At 37.4% G+C, this 17,634-nt stretch overlaps 1 protein-coding gene across 4 annotated transcripts in view; it reads left to right on the top strand.

Moving 5' to 3' along the window:
- The window catches only part of BRMS1L (BRMS1 like transcriptional repressor), a 49,799-nt gene extending 35,222 nt beyond the window's left edge, over nt 1-14,577 (top strand). For 2 of the 4 annotated variants that reach the window (XM_021941143.2, XM_021941145.2), the window contains 7 exons: nt 2,994-3,107; nt 4,539-4,635; nt 5,812-5,895; nt 6,875-6,939; nt 7,653-7,692; nt 10,468-10,594; nt 12,952-14,577. In XM_021941143.2, the coding sequence (XP_021796835.2) occupies nt 2,994-3,107; nt 4,539-4,635; nt 5,812-5,895; nt 6,875-6,939; nt 7,653-7,692; nt 10,468-10,594; nt 12,952-13,069 (645 nt within the window). In that variant the 3' untranslated portion in view covers nt 13,070-14,577. The remainder of the gene's footprint in view (nt 1-2,993; nt 3,108-4,538; nt 4,636-5,811; nt 5,896-6,874; nt 6,940-7,652; nt 7,693-10,467; nt 10,595-12,951) is intronic. The other 2 variants (XM_021941144.2, XM_021941147.2) reach the window with 1 other exon arrangement.
- Nucleotides 14,578-17,634: the final 3,057 nt, after the last annotated feature.

Raw genomic sequence — 17,634 nt, 5'->3', positions numbered from 1 at the left:
ACAGGCGTGAGCCACCGTGGCTGGCCTAAACTCTTTTTTCTATTGTCATTTATTGATATCAGATTTCCAGATGATTTGAAAAGTCACCTTTGTCATTTCTCCATAGCCAGGGTCTGTTTCTGAGTTTTAAAATTCTGTTCTGCACTTTTTTATTCCAATGCAGTATGCTTTAAAAAAAAAAAAAAAAAAAAAAAACTATTGTAGCTTTTTAATGTGTCAGTCTCTGATAATATTAGCCCATGAAAATCTTCCAGGGCTGCAGTCCTGATAGAAGTTGAGAATTGTGACGCATGTAAGTCAGGGAACTGCCAAAGAGGAGTTAGTTCTGAATACAGGTCTGTGTGAGGTGGGTACAATAATGGAAGCCTGGGGCCAGTTTCCTGGGGCTCTTTGAAGGTCTCCTGATGAGAAACAGCATCAGTGTCAGCCTGGGAAAGGGGTTATTAGTGAGTAGGATCAGTAAGTCTAGATGTGGAGACTAGAGGGATGTGGGATCTTGAAACTAAACCTATACTTATGAGTAGTAGTTTTTTTTGTTTTTTTTTGTTTTTTTTTTTTGAGATGGAGTCTTGCTGTGTCTCCTAGGCTGGAGTGCAGTGGTGCGATCTCAGCTCACTGCAAGCTCCGCCTCCCAGGTTCATGCCATTCTCCTGCCTCAGCCTCCCAAGTAGCTGGGACTACAGGCGCCTGCCACCACGCCTGGTTAATTTTTTGTATTTTTAGTAGAGATGGAGTTTCACCGTGTTAGCCAGGATGGCCTCTGTCTCCTGACCTTGTGATCCACCCACCTTGGCCTCCCAAAGTGCTGGGATTACAGGTGCGAGCCACCACGCCCGGCCGAGTAGAATTTTTTTAAAAACCAAAATAACTGCAGGGCACTGTGGCTCACGCCTGTAATCCCAGCACTTTGGGAGGCTGAGGCGGGCGGATCACGAGGTCAGGAGATCGAGACCATCCTGGCTAACATGGTGAAACCCCGTCTCTACTAAAAATACAAAAAATTAGCCGGGTGTGGTGGCTGGCGCCTGTAGTCCAGCTACTCCGCAGGCTGAGGCAGGAAGATGACCTGAACCCGGGAGGCGGAGCTTGCAGTAAGCCAAGATCGTGTCACTGCACTCCAGCCTGGGAGACAGAGGGAGACTCCCTATCAGAAAACAACAACAACAACAACAACAACAACAAAAAACTCAAAATAACTATTGAACATAGAAACCTTCACTGTTGAACGAAATAAAAGAAGACACAAACAAATGGAAGAACATTCCATGCTTATGGATAGGAAGAATCAGTATTGTGAAAATGGCCATACTGCCCAAGGTAATTTATAGATTCAGTGTCATCCCCATCAAGCTACCAATGACTTTCTTTGCAGAATTGGAAAAACTACTTTAAAGTTCATATGGATCCAAGAAAGAGCCTGCATTGCCAAGACAATCCTAAGCAAAAAGAACAAAGCTGGAGGCATCATGCTACCTGACTTCAAACTATACTACAAGCCTACAGTAACCCAAACAGCATGGTACTGGTACCAAAACAGAGATACAGACTAATGGAACAGAATAGAGCCCTTGGAAATAATACCACAAATCTACAATCATCTGATCTTTGTCAAACCTGACAAAAACAAGCATTGGGGAAAGGATTCCCTATTTAATAAATGGTGTTGGGAAAACTGGCTAGCCATATGTAGAAAACTGAAACTGGATCCCTTCCTTACACCTTATAAAAAAATTAACTCAAGATGGATTAAAGACTTAAATGTAAGACCTAAAACCATAAAAACCCTAGAAGAAAACCTAGGAAATACCATTCAGGACATAGGCATGGGCAAGGACTTCATTACTAAAATACCAAAAGCAATGGCAACAAAAGCCAAAACTGACAAATGGGATCTAATTAAACTAAAGAGCTTCTGCACAGCAAAAGAAACTACTGTCAGAGTGAACAGGCAACCTACAGAATGGGAGAAAATTTTTGCAATCTACCCATCTGACAAAGGGCTAATATCTGGAATCTACAAAGAACTTAAACAAATTTACAAGAAAAAAATCAAACAACCCCATCAAAAAGTGGGTAAAGGATATGAACAGACACTTCTAAAAAGAAGACATTTTTGCAGTCAACAGACACATGAAAAAATGCTCATCATCACTGGCCATCAGAGAAATGCAAATCAAAACCACAGTGAGATACCGTCTCACACCAGTTGGAATGGCGATCATTAAAAAGTCAGGAAACAACAGGTGCTGGAGAGGATGTGGAGAAATAGGAACACTTTTACACTGTTGGTGGGAATGTAAACTAGTTCAACCATTGTGGAACACAGTGTGGCGATTCCTTAAGGATCTAGAACTAGAATTACCATTTGACCCAGCCATCCCATTACTGGGTATATACCCAAAGGATTATAAATCATGCTGCTATAAAGACACATGCACACGTATGTTTATTGTGGCACTGTTCACAATAGCAAAGACTTGGAACTAACCCAAATGTCCATCAATGATAGACTGGATTAAGAAAACGAAATGTGGCACATATACACCATGGAATACTATACAGCCATAAAAAAGAATGAGTTCATGTCCTTTGTAGGGACATGGATGAAGCTAGAAACCATCATTCTGAGCAAACTATCACAAGGACAGAAGACCAAACACTGCATGTTCTCACTCACAGGTGGGAATTGAACAATGAGAACACTTGGACACAGGGTGGGGAACATCACACACTGGGCCTGTCGTGGAGTGGGGGGATGGGGGAAGGATAGCATTAGGAGAAATACCTAATGTAAATGACGAGTTAATGGGTACAGCACACCAACAAGGCACATGTATACATACGTAACAAAGCTGTACGTTGTGCACATGTACCCTAGAACTTAAAGTGTATATATATAAAAAAACCTCCACAGTCACCAAAGCAAGAGAGTTTGCCCCCTTCTTTTCTTGGTATCTTCTAGCTGTTCCATTAGGGCTTCATTTTCCCTTCAGGGGAAAGACCCACGACAGGAGGGTCTTGAGAAGCTGGAGAAAAGGGAGAAAACTTTCCAAGAAAAAGAAAGAGAAATAAGAATGAGAATGGATTCATGGCAGTTCTGCTTTAAGGTATACTTCTGGTATGTTTAGAGATGCTTTCAATGCTTCAAACATTTCAGTTTCATTGTGGCTTTTTAAAAAATAATAAAGAATGATTAGTGGATTTTTAAAAGAATTTCTACTTGGCCTAATTTGTCAATAGGAAGAAAAGATAATACACCAATTAAATGTTCATATTCTTAAAAGCAAAAGGCTTATCACTCCAGCTCTGCATTTAGAGTCATCTTTGGTTGGGGAGATTGGATCTATTTATAGCTGCTACCATGGTCTTGTGGAGGGGGACTGCACTCCCTTTTTCTCAGATATTTTCCAAGTCTTGTAGCACAATATAGATAAGGCTGAAATATTTCATAAGGCTTTACCAAAGGCAAGGGAGCAAGCAGAAGGAAGTAAGTACAGAGAACAGCATGCAATGAAACCATGTTTGATGTGAAATCTAGTTTTAGTTTTCAGCGTTGCTTTCTCCTTAGCTCCTGGCTTGCCTCAAATTCATACAAGCCATCTTTTCCCTGACACTCAGGAAACCCTTCAAGCATGTCTAGTTTCTAAATTTCAAACTCAAGAGAGAGGGCTTCCTGATTGACACCAGGAATACAGCCTACATGGGTGTGGCCTGTGTTTTCTACATATAGTCATATCCAACTATATCCCAATAGCTTCCGCAAGACAGTCACATCTAGCTATATCCAATCATCTGATATCCTTCACTAGAGATAAACATGTGGCTATAGGTTTTTAATGTAATCTTTATATATTACGTACATTTTTTGGCTTTTTAAATTAGGGCTACAGCATTATATAATTAAAAACATGGACTAGAGCTAGTAGACCTGGGTTCTAGTCTATTTGCCAGTCTTGTCTGTTTTAGTGATTCAATCTGTCTATAATTTTGTGGAGAGATTTGGATATGATTAGTCTGTAATTTTATAATTTAGACTATAATTGAATTATTTTAAATAATTATAAAATTTGTACTTAAATCTTTCTCTTTGACTATTTTAATATGATGCTGAGATATTAGTGAGGCATAATGACCCAATTATTATTCCTTTGAGAAAATATCCATTTTATAATTATGTACTTTATAGGATAAGTTTTCCATTATGGTGACAGATGGGACCTACTTATGTTTAAAAGGGGCCATAGGGGTTTGCTATGAGTTTTTTTTAAGTAAATATTTACCTCTAAATGTACCTTACACATAATTTAGATGTTCTTATACAGAATGTAATTGCATGTAGTTAAATCTATGCATAGATTCTATGTTTTCTAGTTTTATTTCTTTCATGTATTTGACATTTCTTCTTTAAATTTTTTAATTGAATTGAAAAAGCAAACAAAAGCATCATATATTAAAGTGCTTTAAGTTATTTGGTACTCTTAATTAAAATACACCAAGTTTTTTCCTTCTACTTAAGTATAATCTGTTTTTCTCCCCAGAGCGAAAAGCTGTTGCTATATGATACAGTCCAGAGTGAACTAGAGGAGAAGATAAGAAGGCTTGAAGAGGATAGGCACAGCATTGATATTACCTCAGGTAAGGAGAATGATATGATTGTGATGTTTGAGTGGCACCAAACCTTTGGTTTACTGTAGTGTCTCATCATATCTTAGTCTTCTAATATTAATATTATGTAAATGAAATGTCCCAGGAAAGAAGAAAAGGGGAAGAGCTCTAAAGAATTTCATGTGATGGTGATTATATTGTTATTGTAATTTGAATTCACACTTTAGAAAGATGTATAAAATGGAGCACATGACAAGGGACGAAACAGAAGTATGACAGGAACCTACTGGCAGAATAGTGTCAGGGCTGGATGTGGTGCTGCACATCTACATCTATAGTCCCAGCTATGCAGGAGACTGAGGTGGAAGCATCGTTTGATCCCAGGAGTTCGAGATTGCAGTAAGCCACGATGGCACCGCTGCACTCCAGACTCTCCCAAAAAACAAAAAAAAGAATAGTATTGGAAGTTAGCTGCAGTATATATTTTCCCCTGAAAGTCTTAAAAGACTGTCATGTGGAAGAAGGAATGAAAACCTTTTTGACATCATACAAGGTAGGACAAACTGATAGAAGTTATAGGGAGATAGACTTTTGTTTCAGAAAAAGGAATAACTTATTAATGATTAGATCAGTCAAGTGTGAATTTGGCTTTTTCAGGGTATTACAGAAAGGTTTTCTGCATTGAGTGGAAGGTCTACTAGGTTATCCTACAGTTCTTGAGTATATATTACTTTATTTGTTACAAAGTTTACTTCTCTTTGGGGTAGGCATGGGGTGTCAGATAAGCTGAGCCTAGTGCCAGTGCTCCCTCACCTACTAGTCTGGTGACCATGGACAGTTACTTCACTTTTCTAAATCAATCTCCTTGTCTGTAAAAGGAAAATAGTAAGAATACCTACCTCAGTGGTAGCTTGGAGGATTAGGTGAGACAATGCATGTAATATAAATTTTACAAAGTGCATGACAGTATGGTAATCAGTTCTTAGTCATTAAGTGCCAAATTGATTTTTGCTTTAATAAAGGCAGAGGAAAACTTAAACACGTAGCATTATGAAATTATGTACAGCTTAATGTATATATACCCAACTGCCAATGAAGTTTTGTACATTTTTACATGTGACTAAATAGCCACCGTAAAATTATAGTCTTTTTTTCTCCTTCGTTCACCAGAAACCCACTAATACTTAATCTTTATTTACCTGCCAGAGCTGTGGAATGATGAACTTCAGTCAAGAAAAAAGAGGAAGGATCCTTTCAGTCCTGACAAAAAGAAGCCAGTTGTTGTTTCAGATATCCTTTTCCAAATTTTCTGTTTCTTTTTTTCTTGATATATGTTTTTCCATTGTGCATGCCTTTATAACTTTTATTTGTAAACATTGACTTTATTTGCATGATCCTGTAATAAGCAAAAGATGATTTATTTATAAAATGACTGAAGACAGAAGATATAGTATATACTTTAAGTCAAGGGAGGTGGGAGAGGACAAGAAATTCAATCATGATCTCAACTTTGAAAATTAATGTGACTTGTTGTTCACCAAGGGCTTTGATGTGAAATAGCCATTTAGTATACAGTATGATTGTTTAATTCTCGTGTACTTTTTTGTCTTTTTGAGACAGGGTCTCACTGTGCCACCCAGGCTGGAGTGCAGTGGCACAATCATGGCTCACCTTAGCTTCAACCTCTCGGGCTCAGGTGCTCCTCCCTCCTTAGCCTCCTGAGTAGCTGGGACTACAGGCGCGTGCCACTCCGCCTGGCTAATTTTTGTATTTTTTGTAGAGATGGGGTTTTGCCATGTTGCCCAAACTGGTCTCAAACTCCTGGGCCCAAGCCCGCATTGGTCTTCCAAAGTGCTAGGATTACAGGCATGAGCCACTGCGCCTAGCTTCGTGTGCTTTTTAAAAACATTTTTAAATGTTTCCGAAATTGGAGTATAAATTAATATGTATATTCAGTTTTGGCATTCCCTATGGTACCATCCCTCTACCCCCATCTTTTCCCCTCCACTTTAAAAACCAGTGATTAGGTTAGTGATATATATTACAATCAATGATATCATGGAATTAAGGGCATGTAGTTATGACATCAGAAGTACTAGACTGTATTTATGCTGGTACTAAGTGGTTTGAAGAATAATTTGAAGTTAGAATTTAGGATGCCAAAGCATTATGCCCATAAATCATTGTTCCATTTGCTGAAACATAGTACTTTGGAAATATAATTCAAAGTGTGTTATTCTTACAGCTAAATTGACCTTGACTATTCAACGTCCCTATATAGTTTATATGCTACAAGATCTTGATATTCTTGAAGACTGGACAACAATTAGGAAGGTATGATTAAAGAGCAGTGGAACACAAGTGTATTTTCATAGTCTTTTTAAGATTCTATGTTTTTTTATTAGTACATCAAAATATGATTATTGTAAATATGCTTTGCTTTTGCAACATTTTTCTAAGGCAATTTAATACTATTACAGATAACAGTGAACTACAAGGATATTTTAAGGGTTAGAGTCAGCAGTTTGTATTTTTTCTGTTATAATATAACTAATAATTTATGAAAAAGCCCAAAAAACATTTATTTAGTTTGCCCAAAAAGAATAACATCACCATCCGTGCCTAGTCCTTTAGCTGGTTCTGGCTTATAGAAAACACTTGATAAATATTTGTTGAACAAAAGAACATTTGAACCGTTATGTGTCTTGCATCCTGTCATTAAACATTCAATAATTATAGTCTTTTCTGTTCTTGCCTAAAAGTGGAGGCTTGTTTTCCATATTATAGTTTTTCATATTTGTAAATTTCTTAGTTGAGAGTTAGAGATTATTTCAGGTATTAAAAACATCTCTAGGAGAAATTGTTATCCCTCATATTCTTTATGGTCTTAGACATTAAAAATTTATTAGAGCAGCTAATGGTTATACTTTACTGTCTTTGTTCTGGAGTTAATCAGTAGTATTGTATATATTAAATGGACACCAAAATATATTTTCAGTCTGAACTCAGACTTCTTTCTTCCTTTTTTTTTTTTTTTTTCCATTAAGGCAATGGCTACATTGGGGCCACACAGAGTGAAAACGGAACGTAAGTCATTTAGTCTGAGTTGAGAAATACTCTCTTTGGAGACTTGTTGAATCAAGGTTGTTAAATCATCTACATACTAAAGAACTTTCCCATCAGTGGTTTTATTTCATCAGTGAACACCGTACCTGAAATTATGAGGAATTCTTCTGGAGTCATTGTTTCATGTAAAAGTTTCAAAATTTCTGAATGTGGTATAATTCTTTCAGTGTTTAGCTGCATTCTTATTGCTAATACTGGATCAGTAACTCAGAAAGTATTTATGCGGTGTTTTTTATGGGCTCTGTCATTCTGTAGCGGAAGTATTTGGAATTTGTGGGTTGGCTTCAGAGATTCTGTGAATCCTCTGAAATTATGTGCAAAACTCTGCATGTGCATTTTCTGAGGAGAGAGATCAGAATGCTGACATTTACACATTCTGATATGCCTTAGTAAAATTCATATCAAGTTACACTTCCTTGATTTTTTTTTTTTTTAAGTCTAAAATCACTGCCAAAATGTGATTGACATTAGTGTTTAGGATAAGTTTCTCCATTTCTGCCTTCTTTCACTATAGGTGAGATTTCCTAATCCTTCTAAGGACAATGAAGCTAGATTAAAAAGAAAAACATATTTGAAATACTTAGGAAAGGAATTTCTAGTCACATTTAAACAGCTTAAGTCATCTGTAAGAGACCAATTTCTGTTTTAGGCTGGGCATGGTGGCTCTTGCCTAGTGTGATCCCAGCACTTTGGGAGGCCAAGGCAGAAGGATCACTTGAGCCCAGGAGTTTGAGACCTGCCTGGGCAAGATGATGAGACCCTATCTCTACAAAAAATACAAAAATGAGCCAGGCTTGGCGGTGTGTACTTGAAGTCTCAGCTACTTGGGAGGCTGAAGTGGGAGGATCACTTGAGCCCTGGAGGTCGAGGCTCCAGAGAGCCATGATCACACCACTACACTGGGCAACAGAGCAAGATTCCATCTCTAAGAAAAAAAAAATTCCATTTTATTTTTAACCCAGTGATTCCTTTAAACTTTGTATTATGTGAGGACATTGCAGCAGTATTTGCCCTGGGGAATTAACTGCCAGAGCAGCTGCCTAGACCTGTAGAGCAGTGGTTCTTAACATTTTTGGGTAATAGATTCCTTTTGAGAATCTCATTATCATAGTTGAGTGTGTCTCCCTCCCACTCTTGTTATCTTCAGCATTGTATCCTATTAGTTTTACTTACAGCACTTCACTCAATTTGTCCTTTTTTTTTTTTTTTTGAGACAGAGTCTCACTCTGTCGCCCAGGCTGGAGTGCAGTGGCGTGGTCTCGGCTCACTGCAAGCTCCGCCTCCCGGGTTCCCGCCATTCTCCTGCCTCAGCCTCCCGAGTAGCTGGGACTACAGGCGCCCGCCACCTCTCTTGGCTAATTTTTTGTATTTTTAGTAGAGACGGGGTTTCACCGTGTTAGCCAGGAGGGTCTCGATCTCCTGACCTCGTGATCCACTCACCTCGGCCTCCCAAAGTGCTGGGATTACAGGCGTGAGCCACCGTGCCCGGCCTCAATTTGTACTTTTTTTTTTTTGAGGCCGGAGTCACCATCTATAGGCTGGAGTGCAGTGGCGGATCTCAGCTCACTGTCCGCCTCCCGGGTTCATGCATTCTCGGCCTCAGCCTCTCCCGAGAGTGCTGGGACTACAGGCGCCCGCCATCTCGCCCGGCTATTTTTTGTATTTCTTCTTGAAGTAGAGACAGGGGTTTCACTGTGATGCATGGGATGGTCGATCTCCTGACCGTGATCCATGCCTCTTTCGGCCTCCCAAGTGCTGGGATTACAGGCTTGAGCCACGCCCATTGAATTTGTACTTTTTAATTTTGTCTATCTCCTAACTGGATTGTAAGCTCCACAAAGGCTAGAACCATCTCTCTTTAGGTCACAGCTTTTTCCCCAGCATACTTCCTTGTGTATAGGAAGTGTTCAGACAACATTTGTTAAATGAAAGAATATACCAGATGGTATTTTAAGCCCTGAGGATACAATGGTAAAAAAAAAAAAAAAAAAAAAAAAAAGATGGACCTCCTGAAGCCTCTTTAGGGGAGGTGGAATCATATATATGTAGATAAACAGTTAAGAAAATAGTTACAGATTATAGTAATTACTCTAAAAGAACTGCGCAGTTGAGATAACAATTAGCTGAGGAGTGGGTAGAGTAGTTAGGGAAGCCCTCTCAGGAGCTAACATTTGAATGACTTCATGGTATGCTTTTGACACTGTGTTTCCATAAAAAAGATGATTTTTCCTGTATGAGTTATCTGACTAATGCCAGATGATTTCTGGAATTTAAAAATAGAAGTTGTACTTAGGACATTTCCTTTTTAGAATTAAAAGCCTGGGGAACACTTGGAACATGTATTAAACTCTGCTTCTTTTGATATATCAGATGCCTGCAGGGTAAAGAATAAGTATAATTTTCAATTGAAATATGGCAATTTATATTTTATATACTACTTAAAATTAGCACTAATAATTGATAACATACCTGCCTCCCCTTCTGGTACTTAATTAATCAATTGATGATTTATTGTTCATTGTTTAGCTTTGTTTAGTAGTTATATTAAAAACTTAATGATTATGTAAAAGAATGTAAGGAATAAATCTTTTTATTACATTTTAGGTTTGTTATTTAAGAAATATTTTTAGTCCTTTTTTACATATGCATGGGTTGATATTAATTCTTAATATTCGGACCCTTTGTTCTTCTGACAGTGTTTTATTAATATAACGGTTTTTGAACTGATCCCTTTAGCACCTGTGAAACTGGAAAAACATCTGCACAGTGCTAGATCTGAGGAGGGAAGACTGTATTATGATGGTGAATGGTATATACGTGGACAAACAATATGTATAGATAAAAAAGATGAATGTCCTACAAGGTAAAAAAGCCTTTATTATTTCAGTGTTGCTCAGTATTGTCATTTACAACATTGTTGTCAATGAAAGATTTCCTGCCTCCATAGTGTACCTATATCATTAGTTGCTTGTGGATCCTTTTTTTTCACTTGACATATGGCTTGATTACATGTGTGTACTGCAGTGTTAATATGTATGAACCAGACTTCATATTAAGTTTATGAACACAAACTTTAATGCAAGGGGAAATGTTGAAATTATTTAGCCAGGTAGCTGATCCTGTTTCTTAATTCTTCTAGTAGATGAATTGTTAGGATTGTGCTATAATGACCCTTAAACCAGACTATTATGAATTTTTGGTGGAACTAGTAATCTTTAACTTTTTTGGATGTGTTAGAGTAGTTTAGATAAAAAGAATTTGTATCAATTAGAGTAGGAAATAAATGGAAAATTAATAAAACCCTTAAGATTAATAGTAATTAAAATATAACCTAGGGCTGGGTGCTATGGCTCACACCTGTAATCCTAGCAATTTGGGAAGACGAGGCAGGAGGATTGCATGAGGCCAGGAGTTCAAGACTAGCTTGGACAACTTGGCAAGACCCTGTTTCTACAAAAAATAAAAAAAATTAGCCAGATATGGCAGTGTGTGCTTATAGTCCTAGCTGCTTGGGCAGGAGGATCGCTTGAGCCCAAGGGTTTGAGGCTCTTGGCCTCATTTCACCACACCACTGTATTCCAGGCTGGGCAACAGAGTGAGACCTTGTCTCTCTAACAATAACAACAACAATGAAGTGTAACTTGAAAACTGCCTTTTAAAAGTCCTAATAATATGTCTAGGCTTAAATAAAGTTTATAAAACTATTTATATAGCCTTCTAAGTTTTATGTGGTTGTGACCTTTTGAAAATATTAATGTTCATCATCTTTCATTTTCCAGTGATGTAGGATATAATTCTCAGAGTAGTACCTTCTGTGGTAACAAAATATGGTTTTGTAGGTATCAGTGGTAAATAAAACAACTTGAGTTTAGTCTACAGTACGCATTTTCCAAATACAGTGGTTTTAATTGTAAGATTATAATTTTGTCTTTAAATTTTTAGGACATTGTGTATAATAGCTTTTCTCATAGAAGCTCATTGAACTAACTACTAGTTTATATATGATACTCCTGGATTCTTCTATTTATTTTATTGTTTTTGAGATATTTTACCACTACTTAGCATAAAAGTTGTTTAAAAAGAGATGAGGCCAGGTAGAATAGCTCTTTCCTGTAGTAATTCCGTTACTTGGGAAGGCCAAGGCAGGAGAATCACTTGAGCCAAGGTGTTTGAGACCAGCCCTAGCTGGTCTTTTTGTAGAGAACCCCGTCTCTATAAAGTAAAAAAATTATTCGGGTGTGGTGGCAGGTACCCTTAGTCCCAACTACTCAGGCTGAGGTGAGAAGATCACTTGAGCCTGGGAGGTTGAACCCTGATTGTGGCATTTCAACCTGGGTAACAGAGAGACCCAGTCTCAAAAAAAAAAAAAAATTCCTATTCACTCTTTAAAAAATAAATAATTAGGCCGGGTGCAGTGGCTCACACCTGTAATCCCAACACTTTGGGAAGCCGAGGAAGGTGGATCACGAGGTCGGGAGTTCAAGACCAGCCTGGCCAGTATTGTGAAACCCCCATCTCTATTGAAAATACAAAAATTAGCTGGGCATGATGGCATGTGCCTGTAGTCCCAACTACTTGGGAGGTTGAGGCAGGAGAATCACTTGAACCTGGGAGGTGGAGGTTGCAGTGAGCTGAGATTGCGCCACTGCACTCCAGTCTGGGCGACAGAGTGAGACTCTGTCTCAAAATAAATAAATAAAAAATAAATAAATAATTTAAAAAAAGAATAAAATACACATCTATTTCAAGAAGTAGATCTTTTTATGTAAAGATTAGTAGTGTAAAAAAAAAACTGGTATAAAAGTACTGTAGATGGTTTGACATTGGGAATTAGAGATTAGTATTTGAAAGATTTTCTGAAGCCAGGGCTGACATGAGTTACAAGTATGATACCAGATAAGTAGTGCTTTTAACTCCAGTTTTGTTTTGTTTTTTTAAGAGGTGGGGTGGGGATGGAGTAGGAAGAACGTGCTTTTAATAGTGCTAATGGTAAATTTTACCAACTCTATTAAGAAAAGGATGATCTACTAAGTATTGCTGAATGTGATATTTTTGGCAGCATGCACTGCTGATATGCAGCATTCTGGTAAATGACAATTATATACCAGAGTCTACTGTTGTAGGCCAGTTTATTTTGGTTTTATATAGGTAATAATCTAAAATGAATTGAGGAGACATATTGTAATTCATTCATTCATTCTTTCTTTTTTTTCTTTTTAGTGCTGTAATTACAACAATTAACCATGATGAAGTTTGGTTTAAGAGGCCTGATGGAAGCAAATCTAAGCTTTACATTTCACAGCTACAGAAAGGAAAATATTCAATTAAACATTCATAATCATGATTTAAGTGTTATCTAAATTTACCTTATTAGTGTTACCAAATGTAATGTGCCATGAGAGTAAAAAAAAATGTATTCAATAACTTAATATTCTCACTGAATCATGAGAGAATGTGTATTTGTAGGTAGTACTCTAAGTAGATCTCATTGATATGTTATTAAAAGAAACAGTAATAAAAATTTTATCATGATCCTTACGTTGATTTGCCTCTTAGGTCTGATGACCAATAGATATACTGTATATGGTAGGGGTTTCTTTCTAAAGATTTTTCTTTGGTTTTTAAAAAAGTTATGCAAATTTGTTTTATCTTTAGTAAACTATGACTACATTTATCTGCAATTTTAAAAATTTTCCATATCTTTGTCATTCATTGTGTGTTTGTAAATAAGGTCTATAAAATGTTTCCTATAAATGGTTTGTACTAGTACATTAGTGTTAAATCAGAACTGAAATTTAAACATATATATATGAGTATATATATATGTATATATATGAGGATGTATATATGGCATCATCAGCTTATTTAGAACTGATGGCCGTACCTTACAATCTTGTTTTACCCAAAATTAAGCTATTGGGTTTGAAAGCTAAAAGGAGCACTTTTGTAGAATAGCAACTTTTCTTTTCCTCTTAATTGTATGGTGGGGCGATGACCTATTTTTACAAATTATACGTAATGAGTAAAATTAGCGTAAAGTGATCACATGCTTCTACCTGTATTTCTAGTGGCCCTTTAGAGGCAGGTATTTATACCTGGTATTTATGATGCAGTATATAAGTGGTGAACAATAACTGACAGTATTGTGCTTGCTGTACATGTCTGGTCTTTTGAAACAGATTTTAGTAAGCATTTTCCAGGGGTAAAACTGTGTCCTATTCTAATTTTATTCCTAGGGCAAAGTAGACAGGGATTATTTCCTTGAATCTGTTTCCAAATTAATATTTTTATCTTTGGTATTTCTACACTTTAAGGCCATTTGGTGCAATTTAGAAAGTGTTGGCCTCCCTTCCCTTAGCCACATTCAAAATTAACTTCCAAAACCTCAGGAACAGTACAAAGAATTAAAACCCTCAATATGGCAGCACAGCCGGCTGTAGTATATATTTAGGGTACACCAAATCGAGTATTCTTGGTGGTCTTGTGCACTTTAATTTCTGTTACAATAAGAGTTAAGAGGATGAGGAAGAAATCTACTCATTAACACTTACTGCAGAAATATCTGCGTTATTCCGTTTGTTTTCTTATTATTTTACCTCTCCAAACATCTTCCTGTGCAGATCACTACTTCATAGTTGCCAAATTTTAAAACACTTAACTTCTGAAATTCAGTGTCAGCAAAGTGATATTACATTGTTCTGTTTCTAATTAACATTAGCAAATGTACATAATGTCATAACCCAATAGTATTTGACAGTACTTATGTATACAATGTTTGATAAGCATTTTTAATAAGATTTGTATTTTTAAATTTAGTATATAATAAAAAGATGTGTTTGAGTGTGATTTGTAGTGTCTTGGATTACTTATGTGTATTTAGTTCTTTTTATAACCTATCCACTTCTAAGATAGATTTGAATTGGTTTACGTTAATAGATATGGGGTGGCCTGGGTGCAGTGGCTCATACCTGTAATCCCAGCACTTTCTGTGGTATATTTAGATCTTCAAGACAGCTAAGTTATACTTAATTTTAAAATATATGCATATATATTGTATTTTGATTAAAAGGTACAGTGTAAGTTATGAAATTCTAAATAGAAAATCTTTGTTTTTTTATTTTTATTTTTATTTTTGGAGATGGAGTCTCACTCTGTCACCCAGGCTGCAGTGGAGTGGCACAGTCTTGGCTCACTGCAACCTCCACCTCCCGGGCTCAAGCGATTCTCCTGCTTCAGCCTCCTGAGTAGCTGGGATTCCAGGTGCGTGCCACCGTGCCTAGCTAATTTGTGTATTTTTAGTAGAGACGGGGTTTCGCCATGTTGGCCAGGCTGGTCTCAAACTCCTGACCTCAGGTGATCCACATGCCTTGGCCTCCCAAAGTGCTGGGATTACAGGGGTGAGACACTGCACCTGGCCTAGAAAATCTTTATTTTAAAACTATGATTTAGTACATTTACTTTTAAAACTTCAGTATTTATATCATAGGTAATATTCTAGCATAATAGTAAAATTCAGAAAAGCATATGCTTATCTATGACTAAAATGCTATAAAATATATTTTGTTGTTGGCAGTTTGCTGTTAGATGTCTGGTCATAAAGTTTAATTTAGGAAAATTGTTAGAAACTCCAAAACGTGATGTAGTGGCTGCTGCTGCTCCTGTGTTTGTGATCAGCTTCTGTCTCAGGATCAATATCTGGACCTTTATTGTCACAGCTCCTAGTTTTTCATGTTTCTTCCATCCCCTCCTGCTGTTTCCCAGTTTGTAAAAAGAGATACTGTCTAAGTATCACTAATGCAATTCTTCAACTAGTAATTATTGGCAAATAGTAATGGCACACTCCTGATTTGTCCCCTTTATCACTGTTCGTATTGGTGGGCTGGACACTGAGTATTTTTGCAGCCTTCTTCATGTAAAAGTTGTTCTGATGTATGCATTACTTGGAACACCAGTTGCAGAACGATGTATGCCTCATTAATAATTATTTAAAATGAAGAAAAACTTCCAAAGCTTCAGGAACAGTAGAAAGAATTGAAACCTTCAATATGGCAGCACAACTGGCTGGAATATATATATATATATGTATGTATGTTATTTTTTTTTCCCCATGACACAGCCTCAGGAGGTCCTGAGGACATGTGCCCCATATTTAGGGTACAACCAAATCACGTATTTTTGATGGTCTTGTGCACTTTAATTTCTGTTACAATAAGAGTTAAGAGAATGAGAAAAAATCTACTTAACACCTACAGGAGAAGTTAACTTTTTTCTTTTTGTTTTTGGACCCGGTAAATCTGGTACAATAAAACTGAACTAAAATGAATTTCTCTTATAAGAAAATGAATGTAGGATAGGCTGGGTGCGGTGGCTCACACCTGTAATCCCAGCACTTTGGGAGGCCGAGGCTGGCGGATCACAAGGTTAAGAGATTGAGATCAGCCTGGCCAACATGGTGAAACCCCATCTCTACTAAAAATATAAAAATTAGCTGGGCATGGTGGCACGTGCCTATAGTCCCAGCTACTTGGGAAGCTGAGGCAGGAGAATTGCTTGAACCTGGGAGGTGGGAGGTCGTAATGAGCGGAGATCAGAGATCGTGCCACTGCATTCCAGTCTGGTGACAGAGTGAGACTGTCTCCAAAAAAAAAAAAAAAAATGGATGTAGGATGAATTAATACATTACTTAGGATTTATGTGGTTTCTTGCTAAATTGGAATGCAAACTATTTTAGTTGCTAACGATGAGGAAATATAAAATATTTTAAAAAGAACATGAATGCTCAGAATGGAGTTAGAGAAAATGAACGTTCCTTATGTTGTCTATAGATGAAGTATAGGAGTTGTGGCTGGTGTGTCAGTTAGGGCTTAACAGGGGTAGTTCCTCACTGGTCATCGTGGGCCAAAGTCATCTTTCTATTTCATAGGTACAGAAACTTTATATGATCTGTTATGGGATAAAATATATATATATACACACACACACACACACACACAATTTATTTATTTTTTGACACGGAGTCTCACTCTGTTGCCCAGGCTGGAGTGCAGCGGTGCGATCTTGGCTCACTGCAACTTCCGTCTCCTGGGTTCAAGCGATTCTCCTGCCTCAGCCTCCTGAGTAGCTGGGATTACAGGTACATGCCACCATGCCCAGCTAATTTTTGTATTTTCATAGAGACGGGGCTTCACCATGTTGGTCAGGCTGGTCTTGAACTCCTGACCTCATGATCTGCCTGCCGTAATCCCAAGTGCTGGGATTACAGGTGTAAGCCACCACACCCAGCCCAAAATTCATGTATTGAAACTTTGCCCCCCAGTACCTCAGAATGTGACTATATTTGATGATAGGGACTTGAGAGAGGTGATGAAGTTAATCATGTCTTTGATCTTGGATTTCTAGCCTGCAGAACTGTGAAAAAATAAATTTCTGTTATTTAAGCCAACTAGTCTACGGTATTTTGTTATGGCAGCCCTAGCAAACTAATACATGCCCCAAAGTGACAATTCTGGAGATGTTAGACTGGCCAATTTACAGCAGATTAAAGTGTACACCAAGTGTCAGTTTAATAATTTACATTGGGATTACATTGGGATTATTTACTGGGATTCCAGGTGTGAGCCACTGCACTCGGTCCAAAATTTATAGTCTGGATGTTCTAAAACTGTTGATTATCTTATGTTGCTAATCTTTCTGAAAAATATGTCTGTTTAGTGGTAGAAGGCTAAAATTTCTTTGCTGTTAAACTTGAAGCTAATTTGTTCCCTTTCAAGACACATTAAAGGAAGGTCAAGAGAGGAAGTTATGTAGTAACAGTCTTTAGAGTCTATTTTTTTTCTTCCTTTTCTGTTTTCCCATTTTTAATACAGGTTTGAGGTGGTGACCTTGCCAGAAGACTGTTGCATT

The sequence above is a fragment of the Papio anubis genome, chromosome 7 (genome assembly GCF_008728515.1).
Source record: "Papio anubis isolate 15944 chromosome 7, Panubis1.0, whole genome shotgun sequence".
In the NCBI taxonomy this organism is placed as follows: Eukaryota; Metazoa; Chordata; class Mammalia; order Primates; family Cercopithecidae; genus Papio; species Papio anubis.
This window is presented reverse-complemented; position numbering and strand designations above follow the sequence as displayed.